This window comes from Carcharodon carcharias, chromosome 12 (assembly GCF_017639515.1).
Source record: "Carcharodon carcharias isolate sCarCar2 chromosome 12, sCarCar2.pri, whole genome shotgun sequence".
NCBI classification, from domain to species: domain Eukaryota; kingdom Metazoa; phylum Chordata; class Chondrichthyes; order Lamniformes; family Lamnidae; genus Carcharodon; species Carcharodon carcharias.
Window position 1 is genome coordinate 63614716 of NC_054478.1, and position 21178 is coordinate 63635893.

General features: G+C 44.1%; 1 protein-coding gene across 1 annotated transcript in view; it reads right to left on the reverse strand.

The window, feature by feature from the left end:
- Positions 1–21178, reverse strand: part of slc4a10b (solute carrier family 4 member 10b) — a 283634-nt gene that overhangs the window by 87208 nt on the left and 175248 nt on the right. Inside the window, exons 13-14 of the mRNA XM_041200245.1 lie at positions 17513–17646; positions 4748–4993 (exon numbers count right to left, since the gene is read on the reverse strand). Of these exons, the coding sequence (XP_041056179.1) occupies positions 4748–4993; positions 17513–17646 (380 nt within the window). The remainder of the gene's footprint in view (positions 1–4747; positions 4994–17512; positions 17647–21178) is intronic.

Below are 21178 nucleotides of genomic sequence, written 5' to 3' on the forward strand. Positions count from 1 at the left end.
TGAGATCCAAGAATGGTAGAATGTTCATTAAGTGGGAAATCCAAGAGGACAATAGAAAGTTCAGCAATAAAAGGTAGGAATTCCAACCACCTACCCATTCCTTCATAACAAAAATCTAAGCCCAGTATCTTGACTAGTTCCTTACCTGTCATGGCATTTACTCCTGCTCAAGCTTCCACAGCCATATAACTACGTTATATGTGCTGCAGATAAAACTTCATAATTTTGAGAGATTATAGATTGGATTTCTCTTAATCTACTGTCGGAGGATCAGGGCATGATTTCCTGCCCCAACACTGCCAAGAACCTAGTTGCTTTATCCTTTGCATCTCATTTATTCTGTAAGGCAGACTCCCAGCAGTATTAACACCACTAAGAGAGAGTCTACCATCTCCAGGAAAGGAAGAAGCAGAACTATATAAGGAAGCTGAATTCAAAGGGTCAAAGAACCCTGAAGATGTGGCAACAAGTTTAGTGTCAGGCCTCAGTCTAAACCAAAACCTGACACACCTAAGGTTTTGTGGTCACAGGGGAAGGAGAGATATCCATTACTGCACCATCTGCTTTCAAATTAGGCATTACTGGGCCTATGACTGCTGCTGCCAATACAACTGTTACATTTCAAATAGAAGTCCCTGAGTTTGGTGGGATCAGCAGAAGAAATCAGGGAAATGATGAGAGTTGTGGCAACAGGGAGGCGATAACAGGATGGTTGGGAGTCTTACTGACCAGGCCAGGGAAGGAAAATAGGACAGGATTTTTAAGTCCACTGGGGAAATTGCAGAGGTGGGCAGGCATGAAAATTAGGGCTGCCAGCTGGTGTGTTGATTTGACATTGTTGTTCCTGCCACTGGTGATTTTGCTCAGGTATTAGACTGGCATTTTTCTTAGCCTTAACAAATAAAATGGTACTTTGGATACTCAACTGTGTCAACTGTATTAAGGCTAGCTTCTGTTTCTCCGTGTGCAGGCTTCTCAGCTTGCCAGTTAAGGGATTCACTGGTGCCAAGTCATTTCTGCTGTACTCTACATGGCAACACAAAAGTACATGGGAGCTGGGATTTAAATTGGGTGATGGGAATTTCAACTGCCAGTTAGAGAACCAGTGGGAACCCTGTGTCACTTTTCTCCGGGAGGCCCGACATTATTACATTCCAATCAGGCATCTACCTGGATAGAATTGGGCCTCCCTTCAGATTAAGCCTCGAGTAGGGCAGAGATCCCACACCCAAGAGATGCTGGTTAATTAGAGGCTGGCAACTTTCCAGTACCAGCAGCGCCCTGGGAGTGGTGGCCATTTCCAGTGCTACAGCGGAGCCTTCACCAGGGATTGCTAATGGATTTCTGGAGTGAGTGTAGGCAGGATAGGGATCACAAAGTGGGGTCATCAGCAAGGGTGGGGGAGGAGGGTAGGAAGCAAGGGCAGGGTGTGGTTTCCTGTCTGGCCCCCCCTTCCAGATGCTGGCTCACTTGATCAGGCATAGAGTGCCTGTGAACAAGGATCCAACCCTTCGGTTGTCTGCTGGCCTAGATGGAGAACCCCCTGCTCAACAGTTGTTGAATACCAGTGGCGGCGGGATGAGGCCCTTAAGCAACCACTTAAGGGCCTCAAGTGGGCCACCAGGTGGGAATGCCATCTGCAAGCTTTCCTGCCCTGGACTTTATTAGAGGAAGGTAGGAGGGTAGTGGAATCTCCGCCCTGCATCCTCCTGCCTGATCCCCCACATTCAAACCATCCGGGAGGGGCATTAAATTCCATCTGTGGTGTGGGATGGAGAAAAATAAGGGCCAGGAGCAAAAATTGGTGGCAGATAAATTTGAGGTGAAATTGGAAGAAGCAAGACTCAGCATATGAATGGAAATGAAACCAATTATAAAGAAATCTCATCAAATGGGGCTGAGACTTTGGCAATCAGGGAAATCATGCAACTTTGTGGGGGAAATAGAAGTAGTATGTTATGAGGAGAAAGCTGCAACACAGATTGTAAGTGTTACTCAGAGACCCTGAGAATACAGAATCCTGGAGACATGGAAGGACATTTTACAGATACAGGAGAGACCATGTGCATGGATTTTAGAAGCATTGCAGAAAAAGGCCCTGGTCAGTCAAATGGTTTTCATAATTGTGGGAAAACTGCCAAGTACTCCCTAGGACATTTTAACTAAGTAAAATATGAATAGAAGAGTAATTTTTGATGAAAAATACTTATTATGTGTAACCTTATAACAAACCTCTTGACTACTTTCCATTTGTACTCTGTATAAAATATAAGTGCATACAAAACAGAACAACTAAAAGACTGAGACAGAGAACGTAACTGTGCACTACAAATGCTGCCAAAGATATAAATGGAGGAATGAATTGAATTTCTTTGGTTTAATCACTTTCCAGTTTCTGACAACTCGTCCAAAAACAACTTCACAAAATTTTCTACGGTACAAAACAATCACGTCGGGGTCATCAAAAGTCTGTTACTCCATATTAGTACAAATGGGACTGAAATCTGTAATTTTATGAAGAATTTTACACAATTGTTAACATTTTAACAGCAAAATGAGGGTGAGATCCATTCATATCATGCAGCTAAATATCTGTATGCAAAACGACACTAGAGCTTTAACTTAATTACACATGCGATTTGTATTAACCCTTTTACAATCAGATGTATTCCTGCAAATGTAATTTATCCTCATGTCTTTTTATATTAGATGCACTTTGACGTAGGTCTCTGCCACTAAGGGAGGTACATGATTCACTTCCAGGTATGTGCCAATGCTTATTTTGGCCAGCCATTAGAAGATGTTAGCTAGCTATCTACATAGGACATTCCCACCCAATTTTTCTTTCCCACATTTCTTTTTCCAAAATATAGTACTTGTCATTTGTCTGAATTGGTCTGCATCTGCTATCCTTCTGCCCACACCACTAGCCCATCTATATTCCGCTGCAATCTCCTGCAATCTTTCTCACGGTTTGCCTTTCCCCAAATATCAGCATCATATCCACTGACTCATGGGAAGTCCTGGCTTGTGACCAACTAAAATGGAGAAGGCTCATTCAGGAATGTACCTGAACATATTGAGAGACTTTGTTAGGAATATGCAGAGGCAAAGTTGAAACATTGGAGAGAGCGCAGAAACTTCCAAACAACCAAACAAACCTTTAAAGCACTAATAGACCACTTCACCCCCCCCCACCACCCCCCCAACCCCCGCTCCGCTCCCCGCCCCCCCCCCCCCCGCGCCCCCCCCACCGCAACTACGCGCCCCCTTCAAATCTACAGACCGTGCATTAGACTTATCACTACTTCAGAACCCATCAAACTGGAGGGGATGCGAGTCATCCTTGATCCCAAGGGGCTGCACCAGAGCATACGGTGAGATGTGATCAGCATAGTACTATCTCTTTTGGTCATCATTACGTATCCTTTATAGAATCTACTTCAATTAAGCTGATTCTGCTTGCTGGAGAGGTAACTTGTAGTGAATGAAAAGCAAAAAAACTGCAGGTGCTGGAAATCTGAAATAAAAACAGAAAATGCTGAAAATACTCAGCAGATCTGGCAATATCTATAGAGAGAGAAACAGAGGCCTGAATTTTCCTGTCAGCAATTTGGGGGTGGGGCCCACTTGCTGACGGGAAAATGACATGGGATGACTTTAGGAGGAACCCCCAGTGTCATCCCGGTCCACTTAAATCTTTAGGAAGGCAGGCAAACAGCGAAATCAGCTGTCCACCCGCCGACCTGTCAATGGCCAATTGAGGCCATTGACAGGGTAATTAAGATAATTAAAGACCCTGCCTGTCCAACCTTAAGGCTGGCGGGCAGGCCAGAGCCCCAGCGGGCTTCTGATAATACATGAAACCGCATCCACCGGTGGGATGAGGTTTCATGTCCGTTTTTAAAAACTTTAATAAATTTTATGTGATATTTATTAACATGTCCCATCTCGTGTGACACTGTCACATGAGGGGGACATGTTAATAATTTTTTTATTTTTCTATTTTTTAAACTTTGTAACACTTTAACCGATCTCCCTGAGCACTTAGAATCCCTCCCCCCCAGCACAGGAAGCACATAGCGCTTCCCGTCGGACAGACCGCTGGGCGGGCCTTAATTGGCCCACCCACTTAAAATGGTGGTGGGGCCCACATGGGCGGCAGAGTTTGGCTGCCCGCCCGCCAACCGAGGGCAAAGTTCTGCCCAGAGTTAATGTTTCAGGTCAATGATCTTTCATCAGGACTGGGACAAATTAGAAATGGAACAGGTTTTGAGCAAGGGGCAGGTAAATTATAGTTATTTAAACTGACTTTAGTTTATTTTAATTACAGTCAGTAAGATATTAAGAAGCATTGAGTCTAAATAGTATGGGTTGACACATTATGGCAAATAAGCTGAGTTACTTCCCAATCTAGCTTACAGTCACAAATCCAAAAATGAACCATTATTTTTGTTAGGTTACCTCTGAAAGTTGCTTTCTCTGATTAGTTATTAATTATGTTTTCACTAGTTAAAATTGCATTAATTTTGCTTACAAATGTTGCATTTACAATTTATAATTTGCACTAAAACTAATACAGTTCTGAAAATCAAACTCTTCAGTTAATTCTTTTGGCTAAAACTTTATTTTGTTGGTAAAAGGATTCACACATAAATTAGGAGAATTGAAGGCTTAATCCTTACAATGCAGAATGCATTTGTATTCTATATTTGAAGCGTTAAGACAGAATGGTTCAGATACTTACGAATAGTGGGTCAGCTGTTCCAGGTGATTGTACATATTGATAGGGTATGTATCACCAAGATGATACAGCTTTTCTAGTGCCTCATAGATGAAAATAATGCAAATAAGGGAAGCAAATGCTTCTTCAGTGAACCGGGTGATGTAGCAGACCAATGAGCTTGCATCTGTAGCAACGAGAACTATGCAAAGAAAAGCTGTCCAAAGTCCAATACAGGTTCTCAGAGAAAGGTAGGATAAGCCATAATCTCTGTAATAAATAAAAATATCAATAAAACTGATATGTTATTAACAGACATGTAGCTACAAAAGCGGCACACAATTTAAGAATCAAACTCGAAATACTATTTAATATTCTCTATATTCTCAATTGTAAAATATTCAAAAATATCTTATATATAGTTTTTTTCAGTCATATTCCTGAGACATTGCATCGACAAAAAATTGTAAATATGACTAAATACAATCATGTACATCCGTCACATAGACCACAGAGGACAGCTTTAATCGCTAAATTAGCAATTCTGTTGGTAGGTCAGCTCAGAATCCTACAAGTTCAGTTAACCATTCAGTTTAGATAAACACTGGTCACATAAGTGGTATCCTATTGTAATGTAATGTTCCTGCATTTTAAAAACGTTTTAAAAACTACACTGAGTTAGAAATGATCAACAATATCATGCGCTCCTTATTTAATACAGAAAAGTTTGACTTTAAGTTATTCACTTTTATAACTCAACTTTTAGTTTCATCAAGCAACAGTACAAAACTGGTGAAGGAATTGTCGAATTAGTTTTTAATTAATTTAAGAAAATTGCATGCAATATTTTCTTAGTATATACTGCTGGACAAATGTTGCCCTGCACAATGGTTATCCTTTGCGTACGTTTTATCCTTGGACATAAGCCACATATTCAAACCTCAACTTCAGAATCACAAAATGGCCAGCAACAATTGCCTGAAAATTGAGTAGCCAGCAGTCAAAAGTAATGGAGAGGTACCTTGGCCGCCCATCGATGTCCAACATTCACATGATGCAATTTTCAGGCAGGTCTATAAATAAGGGAGCAGCACACATGCCTGCTTTAGGTGAAAGGCTGATAAACGATGCAAATTGAGATTCTACGTCATTTTTAGTACCCCATTTGAGAAATTTACATACAAATAACCTGGTTCGAGGTCATTAAAGGTGGCCGCTCTACCAAAGACACAGAAATTATTTTGGTTTCTCAATAAAACTGCAGTCTACTACTAGCCCATTCCTGTTCTCCCCCAGGATTGACTCCTCGACCCCAATCTATTTCCTGCCATTCCACAACTGATGAGAATGAGTGCATTGCCCATTTGGTTTCAGCTCACCAGTTACATTTAAACAAGGCCTGAAACAAAAAATGGTTCAGACAATCCAATGGCAGCACCGTTATAGTACATCACAATCACTGCATGTCAGCAGTATGACAGGGCCATGCAAGCTTACAATGAGGTCAAGATATAGGGAGCTGGGAATAGGGCCCAATTACTATAAGGTCCCCATCTATAAAACCCAGGATTTATTTAACAGAAAAGGATTGTAATCCATGTAGAGTGGCTATGTTGCACAGATCTTTGCTGGAAACTGTCATAACGGTGCAGAGTTTCCATTCAGCAGTGAAGAAAGGGAATTCACAGCTGGCTATGAATTATGCTTTGCTGAGGGATCTCTCAAATATTACCCATCTTTCCATGTGGTGGCATTGCAACTGATTGCAGTGTTCTTTACTAGGCATTCTTGGCATGAAGCTACCACGGTGTCATTAGGCTGTCCAAGCAGCCAATCACATCAAAGGATTTTCAAAGACACCCAACCATGAATGAAAAAGCTGTGAAAGAAATTACGAAAAAATTGTTTATATAGGCAAAATTAAAGATTGGGACATACACGTGGAATGAAGGTAGAAGCTAAAATATTCTGAAAAAAAAGCTTTAAAAAAAATCTAAATCTTAGTTTAAAATAATTACTAATTAACCATTTTACTCCGCAAATGTAAAATTTCAAGACCAGGTTTGAAGTTCAGAAAATTTTAACCATCTCATTTCCATTAAAAACCCAGTTACACCAAATTAAACAAGGTGTCATTTTTTATGGGGTTTCCAACCATAATATGAGAGCAGGAAAATTGAAATACTGGCTGATTTCATGAATGCTGGCTCTGGAGGAGGGCACCACGGCCCAGGTTGCATCCGGGCCCTGAGTGACAAACCGCAGCTGTAGCATTTCTGAACTAATATGCCCATGCGTTACATCCCAAAATTGTAGTCAGTTTTAGAGAGGTAAATAAGGCCACTACTGATAGTTTGCTATTAACTGCCTAAAATCTGACCTTTTATTTTGATCTTGCAGCATTCGAGTCCACCAGCTCTTTTTGCAAAAAATATATGCAGGTTTCTGGATGGCTCCGAAATGACATGTTAGTTTAAAAGGAGACATTGCACAAACTTCACTGCCCGAAGAACACATAGGCTTGAATTTTCCATCCCTGTTGGTGTCGAGAGTCATGACTGGCATGACCAGACAATATGGCAAGAAGACCAAAAATCAGTTTCACGCCGTTGTGAAACCAGCTTGCCATCATCCGCTTCACCCATCAAGGGCAGGCCACCTTTCCTGCCGCCGCATGTCAGGAATATCATTTTGATATATCTGCATAATATATCTATGTTTTTATGCATTGAATTATAAGTTATACTCATTGGAATCATCCCCCAACATCAAATTTACCGCCCACGTCGGCGGGAATACACGCTGACCCACAACACGCCTTGACAAATGTGATGTGCAGAAGTTGGGACTTACCATTAGGGCCTTGCTCACATCATGGGCATTGATGTCTGGGGTCTGCTTTGGGACATGTGTCCTGGCCTAGGTCTGCTACGGATGAACGTCGAGGGTGTGGAAAGTCCAGCTATGAGTGGGAGAGGAAGGTCTAGGTTTGACTGGAAGAGGAAGATGTACCACAGGGAAGGAGGGTGGTGGAATTATGGTGTCGGGCAGCGGTGAAGTTGGGGGGCGGCTTGGGGTTTGAAAAGGGGTTTGAGGTTCAAAGGGGGTGAATGTTGGTGTTGAGGGGTGAGGTTAGGAGGAGAGCAACAATGGCGTCGAGGGGTGAGGTGGGTGTATTGGGGCAGAATGCGGTTCCTGAGGAGGTAAGTGTAATGGGGGAGGAAGCTATCAGGGAAGGAGCTCAGACGTGGAAAAGGAGTTTGGAAGAGGGAAGGAGTCCAGAGGGATGAAGTTAAGAGGTGGGGGAAGGAGTCCAGGTGAGGAAGGAGTTAGGGTGGAGGAAGTAGAAAGTGGGGGATGTCCAGGTTAACATGCAAGAGAGGGGTCTGTGGAGTCAATGACTGCCTCCTGGGGAGTGAACTGAAGGTGAGCATGGTAGGATGGAATGGTGAGAATGAGAGAGGAGAGAGGGAGCTGGTAGGGTGGGAGGGTGATGGTGCGACAGTAGCGGTAGAAGGGACAGTGAGGGTGGTTGGTGGGGACTTGGAGGCAGACATGGACCCTGGGGGAAGGAGGAGATCCAGAAGGTCAATGTGGATGGGTGTGAGATTTTCAGGATGATTGTGAACATGCACATTTGCCTGGACATTCCGGAAAGAAAAGGGTTCTGGCTGGTAGATGATGGTGGGGAGGTAGAAGGTAATGCTGGGGGGGATCAACAGTGATGGGGGAAAAGACATGGATGACTGGGGGAGTAAAAAGGACAGGGGAGCAGAAGACATACTTAATGACCACCATGCTTCTAAAATTGAAACTAAAAGAGCCTCGTGTTGGATGGGTACAGGTGCTGCATGGCAGTGCGATCAGTGGGTGGGCTGAGATGCTGGTCAACTCAGGTGGACAACTGAAAGAGAACCCCAGCAGACAGCATTGAAAAAGTTCAGGAAATTGAGATGAGTGTGACCAAGGAAGGATCCACATTCATAGGAAAGAGTACTTGCACAAGGCTCCAAAGGCACTGCCACACACACACTTCTCCCTCCAGAATCACTCATGGGCTGGCTGCATGCAGCTGAACTGCTAGTGGGCAGGGGGAAGGTGGAGGGGGAGTCGGGGGTTTGGTGGGGGATGCATGGGGAGGATTCACAAAGCCTGTAAATGAAGCTGAAAGACACCATTATGCATTATTCAGTGAAAGTGAATATATTTTCAGATTATAAAGTGACAAAATGTGTTCACCCATGTAACAACTTGTGATCAGAAATTCTTAACTTTTCTAGACCGACAACTTCTTCTAGGTGCTGCCCTGACATCTGCAGCCAGGGTGGAGACAGCCTGTGCAATGGTTGGCACTGTTGCCTCTGATGACTACAGCGTGGGTCCTCTGGAGAACTGAGGCTTTGAGGATCCAGGCTTTCTTTGGCTGCCCTCCTGTGGGCCAGCTGCTCCCTCTACAGTAACAGAGGATGCGGTTGAGGGGTCACAGGCAAAGAGGACTCGGAGGGAGCAGACAAGCTCTGAAATTTCTGAGTGGCTGATCCAGGGGTGTCCAACTGCCACTCCTCCTCCCTTTGGGTGCCTGAGGGCCCTGGCCTGGCTACTTGAGGGGAAGGAGCACCTGGAGGGATGTCAAGGTGCTACATTTCCCTCTCATGTTGCCACTGCTTACCCATAGCTACCACGATGGAGCGCAGGTCTGCGCCCATCTCTGCGGTCTGCTGGAACTAGGGCTCCATAGTGTCTGCCATCCTTCCCATTGAGACCTCCATACGCAAACACATGGGAACCACTTCATCAGAGAGCAGGCAGACACACTCCTCCGATTTGCGTGCTACTCTGTTGAGGTCTTCCAATAGTTCTGCATGATATTCCCCCACCTTCTGCTGATTCTCCATGATGAGTTGGAAGGCCAAATCCAGAGATTCATCATCTGACCTGGGCTTCACAGGTGCCTCTACCTCAGCAGTCCTCAGAGTGTCAGGGAGCTCAGCTGAATCTGCCTCCTCCTGCTGCGGACACGTGTCCATGCAGTAACTACCAGATTGTGAACCCAAGCCTGCTCTATATCTAGGTCCCACCAAGGTGTGTGTCTCTGCACTGGTGTAGAGTGGGCATAAGCATTTTGATGGGACTTCTGGGTTGCTTATTTCCAGCTCTTCAATGAAGGAGGTGCCCTCTTCATTGGAGGTATGGACCTTGATGGAGCTGAGGGACTGGTTGGCTGAAGGTGTTGGTCACTTGGCAGAGCTCCTTGTGAACCAAAGCAGAGATAATTAGTGCATGGCAGCAGAGTCAAAAGCAGGAGAGAGAGTATTCACTGTTGCATTGAGAGAGAGATGATGTGGTGCAGGAACCTCACATGGGTGTTCGCCACCAACCTCACTGTCACCGCAGACACAGTCCACGTCATCACCAGTCAGTGCGATGGCACACTCCTCAAAGTGAGTGAGGGGCCTGATGTGGTCCACTCCACCCCTGGTCTGGGACCTCTCCCTGCTGTTGTGAGCCAGCTTCTCCTGCGTGAAAACAGATAGAGAGACAGTGAGCAGGCTGCATGGCACTGTGTGCAGTGTTTGTGCGGTGACTGGAGCCATGAACGGGATGAGACACAATCTCCAGAGCGGGGAGTAGAGGATGTTACGGCAGACCTCCAGTGCGTGCAGTAGATGCTTCAGGGAGGTGTCACTAAATCTGGGAGTAGCATGTTTCCTCCCTTTGGCAGCCATTAGTTCCCAGCAGCTTCCTATCCCTTAAAGAGTGCTAGTTCTTTGCAGGAATGACCTTTAAATAGGGCACTCAGTTTACTGAAGGCCTAAGGTGACAGCGGGGCAGAAAAATCAGAGGACGCACAGCCAGTGCCCCAGCATGTTTCCCAGGAATGCATAATTAATGAGGTTGGAATTGGGGCGATATGGCGTGATATCCTGTTCATGGCTCCAGGGTAAAACGTCCTTTTTCCTTCTCACTGCCGCACTTAGCGCAAATCTGGGACAATTCCGCCCATAGGGAGATTTTCAAGGACATCTTCTCCTGGTGAAGGTCTTCAGCTTCCATGACCCTCATTATATTCTTTCCCTATTCACAGTGTCTATGTGGCATCTCCAAACACCAAGGAAACAATCATCAGAAGTAAGACTTCTGGGGACACAAACTTCCAACAACACTACAATAATCAAATTATATTACTGAACCCCATAGTCGTTCCTAAGCCAAAGAATGTTTCATTCTCTCTTTCTCTCGCTCTCTTTCTCATAAAGGGTTAACATCAGAAGCACACATGATGCTGATTTAATAATGATGTCATGGCTGCATGGCAGCAGAGTCAAAAGCAGGAGAGAGAGCATTCACTGTTGCATTGAGAGAGAGAGATGATGTGGTGCAGGAACCTCACATGGGTGTTCGCCACCAACCTCACTGTCACCGCAGACACAGTCCATGTCATCACCAGTCAGCGTGATGGCACACTCCTCAAAGTGAGTGAGGGGCCTGATGTGGTCCATTCCACCCCTGGTCTGGGACCTCTCCCTGCTGTTGTGAGCCAGCTTCTCCTGCATGAAAACAGATAGAGAGACAGTGAGCAGGCTGCATGGCACTGTGTGCAGTGTTTGTGCACTGGCTGAGAAGAAAGAGAGATCTGGAAGGAGAAGAAGCTCTCATTTCATTAAGAGGTGCAAATGTGTAAAGAATAATGGTTTTGAGAAACTACAGACTTTAGCAGCATACATTGGGAGAATGGACAATCCCCAAAACCTCCATCTAGACCCTGACCACACAATGAAACTTCTCTCCCTCCATCTCTCTCTGTCTCTATATGTGCTCCTTACGGCTGAAAACTACTGGGTTTCCTTTGGTACCACTGCGTCACCTTTCTGTTGTCTAATCTCATGTGTCTTCCAGGTGCTGCCTCAAGGTTTGTGCTGAGAAAGGGGTAGTTGGCTACAAACATGGACTGAGAAACTGTTGACACAGAAGAAGTGGCCCTCGTCGATCTATTGCAGAGGTAGTTTCTGGTGCAGCTACTCTGAAAAAGCAACAGCATGTGAACAGTCTTTTACACTGGTATAGGGCCACATTCCGGCTAGCCATTGATCAACATGGCAGCTGTCCAAATGGTTCCCTATAGACCCAGAAGACAAAAAGATACTGAGTTAGATCTCGATCCAAAAATTCTGGAATCCAGAAGCCATCACTTTCTAGTCTGTTCCCAAGTCCTCTTGGGCCAGGGACTGTCATGCATTAACTGGTTTTGGGCTACTCAAGCTGAGGTGTGGTTTCTGCAGACATGTCTAAGCTGCCACACACTACATGATATGATGCAACAAGGAAGGATCACCTTGGAGCCGGGCACAGTATGGTAGAGGAATCCACCATAATTGCTATCATCTGCTACATGTATTGAGAAGTGCAAGTGAAGTTGCCTTGCCGAGTCTTACACTAAAATTAACTGTTGAATCAGCAATACTAATTCAACCCTGATCAGTGAACTGAGAGACTGAGGACAGAGGTTATGAGATATGTCCTCATGCAGTGAATTGCTGAAACATGCAGGCCATAAGATTTGATAAGGCTTCAAAACAGGCACAGGGATTGCAATGTGCAATTAACCCATATTTATTGCTTCCAATGCAGTCAGCATGTAAAGTTGATCCTGCCTGCTCGTTACCATGATTGTAGTGTGCAGCCAGGGCTAAGCAGGTTGCTGAATGCCTGCATCCCTGGACAGTGGGTGCAGAATTATGAGAGATTAGCACCACTTAAAGCCAGCCTGTCCCTCTTAAAGAGGAGGGCATTCTTGTTGCAGCAGGTGCTGGAAGTGGCTGGAAAAGAATGCCTGATCTGCAAAAAACATGTCTATGATGCAAAAGGGAAGACAGCAGGTTTCAAATTTCTCGTAAACAACATTGGAGGCTATGGTACAAAAATAAAAATAGCTGGAAAAACTCAGCAGGTCTGACAGCATCTGCAGAGAGGAATACAGTTAACACTTCGAGTCTGGATGACTCTTCATCAGAACTGAGGAAATATTGAAATGAGGTGAAATATAAGCTGGTTGAGGGGGTGGGACAGGTAGAGCTGGATAGAGGGCCAGTGATAGGAGGAGGCAAAGAAGAGATTGCCAAACATGTCATAAACAAAAGGACAAAGGGGTGTTGACGGTGGTGATATTAGCAATGGAATGTGATAATGGTGACATTAAGGGTAGAAAGCAGGACGAGCAAGTGACAGATGGCCCTAGTGGGGCTGGGGGGAGGCTAAAAGGTGGAGATGAAACAATGGATGGAAATACATTTAAAAATAATGGAAATAGGTGGGAAAAGAAAAATATATATATTTAAAATATATAAATTATTGGAAAAGTGGGGGGGGGGGTTGGAAAGGGGGTGGGGATGGAGGAGAGAGTTCATGATCTGAAGATGTTGAACTCAATGTTATGTCCAACAGGCTGTAAAGTGCCTAGTCGGAAGATGAGGTGCTATTCCTTAAGTTTGCGTTGAGCTTCACTGGAACATTGCAGCAGGCCAAGGACGGACATGTGGACATGAGAGCAGGGTGGCGTGTTGAAATGGTAAGCGACAGGGAGGTCTGGATCATGCTCGCGGACAGACTGAAGGTGTTCCGCAAAGCGGTCACCTAGTCTGCATTTGGTCTCTCCAAACTGATAAAGGGCCACTGGTATAGAGACCAAATGCAGGGGCTGGTTTTTGATTTTCAGAGACTCCTTTCTCATTCTCACTAATTCTTGTATTCACGCAGTAACATTACATTCTGTGTTTGTTTGATTTTTGTTTAGTTTCCTTCTTTAGATAGGCAAGGTAGCACAAATACCAAAGCAAATATATATAAAATCTCTTAACTTGGAATCTATAAACAAGAAGTTTTTATTCATTTATCAGAAATAAATCTCCCATTCTCTACTTCCAAAATGAAGATTCTAACTATTTGGCACAAGGTCATTCAGTAGAATGAGGATCACATCTGCAACTCCTTTTAAAGATTAATTGCAAGCAATTAGCACTCTCTAACATTCTTTGGTTTTGTTCTGCTAATTTCAAGTTTCTTTCTCCTCAATACTTCTGTGTAAATTGAGTGCTCTGAGGTTCTGTGTTTTTCTATTCGCTACCAACATGTTGTATATTGTATGTTCAGTAAGTCTTGTGAAAGGTTCTGAGTCTTGTATGATTGAACATGTACTTTTTGATAATACATAGCTATGTACATAGAGAGAGAGAGATATATAACCCAAGCTAGGAGCAAACTCCATGCTTGCTTCTACACAGTTCTCTGTCCAGTCCATCATTGACTGTAGTCTCAGATCACGTGTCTCTTTACATCACACTATGGGTAGTAATGTTTTGCTGCCCCATATTAACCCATGCTTTGCCATATGCCCTTATACTACACCTCCCCCCAAGTCTTTACCTAATGTATTTACATTACAATATTGATACCCTTTCCCCACCACCCCCTCCCCCTCCCTTCAAATCTCTGACTTCATAAATTCAGATGGTCTGAAGACTTGACAATTCTTCCAAATCTCATTCTGGTCACATTCGGACATGTGGTAGGCTCTGTTGATTTGGGCAACCTTTGTTGATTCAGAGTTTGAGTTGAAGTCTATGCTTCTGGCACTTGGTTGTCTTCTTCTGGTTCAGTTGAACTTCTCATTGTCAACTCCTCATCTGCTCTGTTCGGGGACCACCAGCTTATCCCATTCTTTCTAGAGAGTGTTCACTCCAATCATTCATGGTATGAACCCGGTTTGTCTTTTTCCATGTGGTCCACCGTGATTTAAGTGGGAGTTGAAGGTGTCTCTCCCTGTCATTTGGATGTTCCTCATCAGTGGGCTCACCTTACAGTTTGGCTTTTATTGCAACATTCTGTTCTTCCATGTGTCTCCATGCCTCACTAAGGTGTGCTCCTGCAAGTTGATGGTCTGTACCTTGCTCCAACATCATCTTGCAGTTTTGCACGTTGGCTGGAGATTGTAGTGTCTGCCATGGTGTTTACAGGTAGTGTGACAGCAACTGTTGAAGCCTGAGGTAGGGGCTCATTCTTCTGTTGCTGGTCATTTTCCTGTGTGTCTTCCACTTGAAGTACAGTGGTAATTATCTCAAGGTTTAGCTGATCTGACCAAAGAGGAGCTTCTGCCACCTGCAAAAGGATTTGACAAACCCGCTTTGCAAAGTGTGAAGACAGTTCAAAGCTGAAGTCTCAGTTGGGAGTCCCTTTACTGGTATGCCTCCTGGAAACTTGCAGTTCCGTGCAGTTGATGACAGAGGTTGCCTTGACGTCTTCTGCCGTTTTAAGAAGGTTAAGGACAACACAGGCATCTCTGCTCAAGAGAGGAAAAGATGGGTTTTGGATGACATACATGACTTTGAATATCTGCCTGTTGCCATACCTTAGTGATTCAAGGATGATGTCTATCACCAGAAGTCAGATTCTTTCAGGCCAGTAGAGTGGTTGTCTGTCGTCGTAGCCAGAGGTCCGTCAGTCACGGTTCCTTATCCGAGAGGACCATAACACTGGCTCTTGTGTCTAATTTAAAATTAGTGAGCTGATCGTTTACTGAGATGTTCTCATTCCAAAAAGAGAATCCAGGATCCTTGATCTTACCCAAGAAGCACAAGTCTTAGTGTGCTACCTCAACCTCATGGATTGTCTTGTGATCCTCTGCCCATCCGGGTGTCTTAGTTCTGCATAGCTTTCCGAAATGTCCCAGGTGGTTGCAGTTGAGACACTGCACTGAGATTGCTGGACATTGCTCTTGCTTGTGTGGTCATCTGGCTCCACAGTGCTGACATGGTCGCCTATCTGTTTGTGATCGGTTTGGGTACTGCCTTCCTTGGCCTGGAGTCTCTCTGCCCCTTTGTTGTTTCACTAGCTAGCCATTTGGGGTTGCTGTGGGCCAGCTACTGGTGCTTAGGCAGATTTCAGACTGCCTGCCTCGCCCTTCACCACCTAATGACAATCTCCAACAATCATGACTCAGTTCTAACATGGATATGCTTCACCTCACGCTCACAGGCATGGCACTAGGGCAAGCTCAAATACACATCTCACAGCTTGTTCATATTGCCAGCAATTCAACCATGACAGCCACATCACCCAAATACATTTCACCACAATCACTTCTCGCTGCAGGATAAAGTGACACATACTGACAGGCAGCAGCACCTAACTGGTAGGGAACAGGCACAACTGCGATGGAGGAGACTGCTCACCAACACTGGAGCAGCCAGCCACTTTACGGGCCTGAAGGAATTCGACTTCTGGACATAGACATGATCCTTGAATCACTAAGGTATGGTAACAAGTAGATATGAATGAGGCCATGGACAGCGGTGAGGCTGAAAGGATCAGAGGTAATGGTATGCTCATACATAAACCTACTTCTCACATCTCACTTTTCCTCATCCCACAATCTTTTCTGATTTACATGTTGCAAATGGTCCAAGCTTGTACCTCTTTTTTTTCCATTCCCTCACGGCAACCTGAGCCTTTCTCCATTGAGATATCCAAGAACTGGAACTTGGCTACATAATGGTGCAGCAGCAGGAAGTGCAAGAGGAAGAAAAGGCTGATTATGAAGAAACACTGTCACTTGCTCTCACACCTGCAGCTTTAGCTCAGATACTGACACTGAGTGTACTTTATAGGTCTATTTAGGGGTGAGATCTGCATGTGGTAAGACACTGGGTATGAGTGGCTTATTGCTAGGGCAGGGGGAAGCAGGTGCCAACCTGCTAGAGGACAAGGTCACACATGAGTTCTAATGTGAAAGACTGATGGGTAGAGGAAGGCTAATGGGCATGCACAATGAAATGCTTGGTGCTTTGACAGGCTGCAGTCCCTGTCAAAAAGCACAGAGGAATCAGCACCAACCTCACAGAGGGCTTTTCACAGAGTTTGGAGCCTATCCTTTCCAGAGCGTAAGTGGTGGCCAACTTCACCACCGCACTTGCAGACTCAACCATAACATAGCATCGAATAGGCAATGCCTCAACTTCCACCGCAGCATGGACAGAAGCCACCCAAAGTCTGGGGTTGTGTTCACTGATACTACAGTCAGATGAGCTGATCACAGATATCTCAGTCAGAAAGGAGATGTGTTGTACTTCCAACTTTCTTCCCTCTCCTCTTCCTTCTCTGCTGCTCACAGTTTACCTGGGGAGAGGGGTTGTGCCCTCATGCAGGTTAATGTGTGCAGGTGGCAGCAGGTTATGTTAAATGCTTTGCCAAGTACTACAGGGCTCCTCCAGAATCATCCAGGCAGCGGAATCATTGTTTAAGCACCCCAATGTTCAGCTCAATACATTTTTTGTGGCAGTGTGACTACCATAATAGAGATGCTAGCATGTTGTGACTTGATTATAAATCAGCACAAGCCACAAATTGGACCAAGACCTTCTTGCTCAGGGGGACTCAGTACCATACCAAGCAATGCATTCATATACTGACAACATCATGATAGCTAAGTCCCTGCACGTTAATACATTTCCCAAGACTTTTATTTTCTGCATGAGAGTCAGCCATTTTAAGTACACTTTTTCAAATTTATGAATGAAATGTCACTTCAGATGGTTGCCCTGTGCACATGGTATTAAAGGTTACAGCTAAAGAAGGACAATTGTATACGCTATGCTAGTAGCTTTACACACTTTGTTGAAATGTCAGGCACTACTTCCTCTTATTCAAAAATTAGAAATTTTAGAAAAGTAGGGTGTTTTTACAGGAGTCATTCTTCAATCTGTGTAGAAAATAGAATTGAACAGTTGAAGTACTTACTTGCAGAATTTATATAATATCTTTTCAAACACCAAGACTGGTCCTGTGCTTCCTAGAATTGTTAGTGGTTGTCCTGCAAACAGTGAATATGCTATGCCTGTCATAGATGCTCCAAACAGAGATTCAATTGCACTCTGTAAAAAAAAAACATTATTTTTAGTATAGATCAATATTGAAGTATATTGCACTGAAAAGTGTAAAGAAGATACATTATTTTATTATTTCACTTATTTTCCTAAGTAATTTAAGCCATTATCCTGCAAATAGCATTATGCCATTTTTTTCAGTATATACAAGTCTGCTGTGAATAGCTTTGGGTCACAACATTATACAAATCTACATTATTTGACACAAATCTTAACATTTATTACTGTATACGTATATATACATTTCATATAAATTTCATAACACACAGGTTTTAAATTTAAAGGTAAAAATCATATTCTGCACCCAAAACATAATCCTTTCTCTTTTCTCTCCTGTGTATTTACTGTGTATATCCAGCACTTATTGTTTTATTTCAAATACTGCCATATGACTTCAAAGTATAAAATTCCTGGATTGGCAGTCCCAGTGATTCGCTCCAGTATGGGCCTTTCCTAAGGTATGTGAAGGATAAATTAAATTAATTGTCCTGTCTCTGTTCTGTTTTATTCAATGTTTAAATAAAACTGAAAGCTGAACAATTCATAAAAATGCAATATGATTTTAGAATGTTACATGTTATGTGATTAAAGGGATGTTTGTTGACAAAAGTTCAGTTTTTATCAAATGGATTCAAATTGGAAAATTATTCAAATTAATTGTTTATGTTCAGATACATAGATAACATGCCAGAGAATTGTATAGATATTATGATTCAACTGAACATTTAAAAAAAACCAGATCTGTTGCTTTGCTTATAACAGCATATAGCTTTTATATTTGTCTCTAATAGTCACCATACTTCAAATGTTGCACAGCTTTGTGATCTGATTACAGCTAGAAAGAAATAATTTGTATTTAAATAATATTAAATGTTTATATTTCCACCTGAAAAACCATCACCTGGCAGGAGAAAATTAGGGGAGGGGGAACTCAGCTGTCCCAGGACATCCAAGGCCCATCTGATGAATTCTGAGGGCTCTGGTAAATGAATACATAGTACACCCACCTGTTTCAGGCAGGAGGTTATTTAAATATGCAAATCAGGGTACAATGCTGTTGTCGGGCCACAATTGCAATTTTAGGTCCCAATGGGTGAAACACACCATGGGCAGAATTTTCTGCTTGTTGGGCGGGCAGGCCCGACCCAATCTCCAGCAGGCAGGGAGCCAATCCTGTGCAGGCAGGGGGGGCGCGTGGAGGAGGAGGATTCCCCAAATGCAAGTGTGCGCTCTTGCGTATGCACACGAAAGAGCACACATCTCCCTGAGGCAAAGTGCAGCCTCAGGGAGATTGCTGAAAGCTGTATAAACTTTGAAAATAGAAAAATAATAAAATCCTTAACATGTCCCCCTCACGTGACAATGTCACACGAGATGGACATGTTAATAAATTTCAGTGAAACTGTAATAAACTTTTTAAAACCCTACATGAAACCTCATCCCGCCGATGGATGAGGTTTCATGATTTTTCAGAAGCCTGCCGGGGCTCCTGGCCTGCCCACCAACCTTAAGGTTGGACGGGCAGGGCCTTTAATTGTTTTAATTATTCTGTCAATGGCCTCAATTGGCCATTGACAGGTCGGCAGGCGGACAACTGATCGTGCTGTGCCCCTGCCTTCCTGAAAATTTAAATGAGGCGGGATGACGTCGCGGGATCCCCCCTGCTCGCCGACGGCAAAATCTAGCCCCATATGTGGCATCTGAGGTGCCTAGTCAGCTGTTCCTTCAGTTCATGGGTGAAAACCCCTATCTAACATCATTATAGGAGTGCCTTTACCACAAGCACTGCAGCAGTTCAGGAAGGTCCATCCTTCTCAAGTACAAATGAGGATGGGCAATAAATACCAGCCTTTTCAGCGACAACCATGTCTTGAAAATTAATTGAATATCTGAAATTATTTCATCCTCACTTATCTCAATTAATCTAACTATATTTATCTTAGAGAACTCCAAACTGAATTAGTGTGATGGAATCCATGGTTTCAAAGCTTACATTCTTTGAAACAGAGCCTAAAGGAAACCAAAACTTCTGGCGAGACTGGAATTAAGATTGGAAACCAAGGATAGAATTTACAGTCCCTCGCTGGCACAATTGCAGGGAGGGGAGTGGTAAAGTTCCCGAGATGGTCTTTCCACTGGCCCGACCTGTCCACAGTTTTATAGGTGAGGCCCATACATGGGAAGTCTTAGACGCTCCTTGCGCTCTGGCTGGCCACATGTGCAGGAAATGCTACCAGCTGCAGCTACTTGAGCTCCCAGTTTCGGAATTTGAGCAGCAGCTGGAGGCACAGAGATGCATCCGCGAGGCTGAGAGTTTCATGGATAGCATGTTTTTAGACGTGGTCACCCCACAGCTTACGGAAGAGCAGAGAGGGAATGGGTGGCCATCAGTCAGATGAAAGGTGTCAGGCAGGTAGTCAGGAAATCCCCAGGGTGCATCTCGCTCGAGAACCGTTTTTCTGTGTTGGATCATGGTACATATTGGGACCAACGACATAGGTAGAAAGAGGGATGAAATCCTGCAAGCAGAATTTAGGGAGCTAGGAAGCAAGTTAAAAAACAGGACCTCAAAGGGAGTGATCTCTGGATTACTTCCGGTGCCACGCGCTAGATTAATGAGTGGCTGGAGAGATGGTGCAGAGGGAGGGCTTTAGATTTCTGGGACATTGGGACCATTTCTGGGGGCGGTGGGTCCTGTACAAGGCAGATAGGTTGCACCTGAACTGGAATGGGACCAACATCCTTACAGGGAGGTTTGCTGGTGCTGTTGGGGAGGGTTTAAACTAACTTGGCACGGGGATGGGATCCTAAAAGGAGGTTCAACAGGGGGAGATCCACAGCCAAAATTAGAAGAGAGGGCAAGTGAGTCTGGAAGGCTTGGAATTATAGGCCAGTTAAGGCACAAGGGAGCTTGGCAAAGTTGGATGGTATTTATTTTAATGCAAGGAGTCTGACGAATAAGGTAGATGAGACGAGGGCACAAATTAACACATGGAAGTATGATGTCATTGCTGTCACAGAGACATGGTTGAGAGAGGGTCAGGATTGGCAGTTCAATATTCTAGGATATAGGGTCTTCAGGCAAGATAGGGAAGGAGGTAAAAGAGGCAGGGGTATCGCAATATTGATCAAGGAATCAATTACAGCAGTAAGGAGGGATGACACCTTAGAAGGCTCCTCAAATGAAGCCATATAGGTAGAACTTAAAAACAAAAAAGGAGCAATCACATTGCTGAGAGTGTACTATAGGCTCCCAAACAGTTAGAGAGAAATAGAAGAGCAGATATGCAGGCAAATTTCAGGGAAGTGTAAAAATAATAGGGTAATAATAGTGGAGGATTTCAACTTCCCCAACATTAACTGGGTTAGTCATAATGTGATAGGTTTAAAGGGAATGGAATTCTTAAAATGCATCCAGGAGAGCTTATTAAGTAGATGGTCCTACAAGAGACGGGGCGCTCACAGAATCACACAGCGCAGAAGAGGCCCTTCGGCCCATCGAGTCTGCACCGTGAGAAAC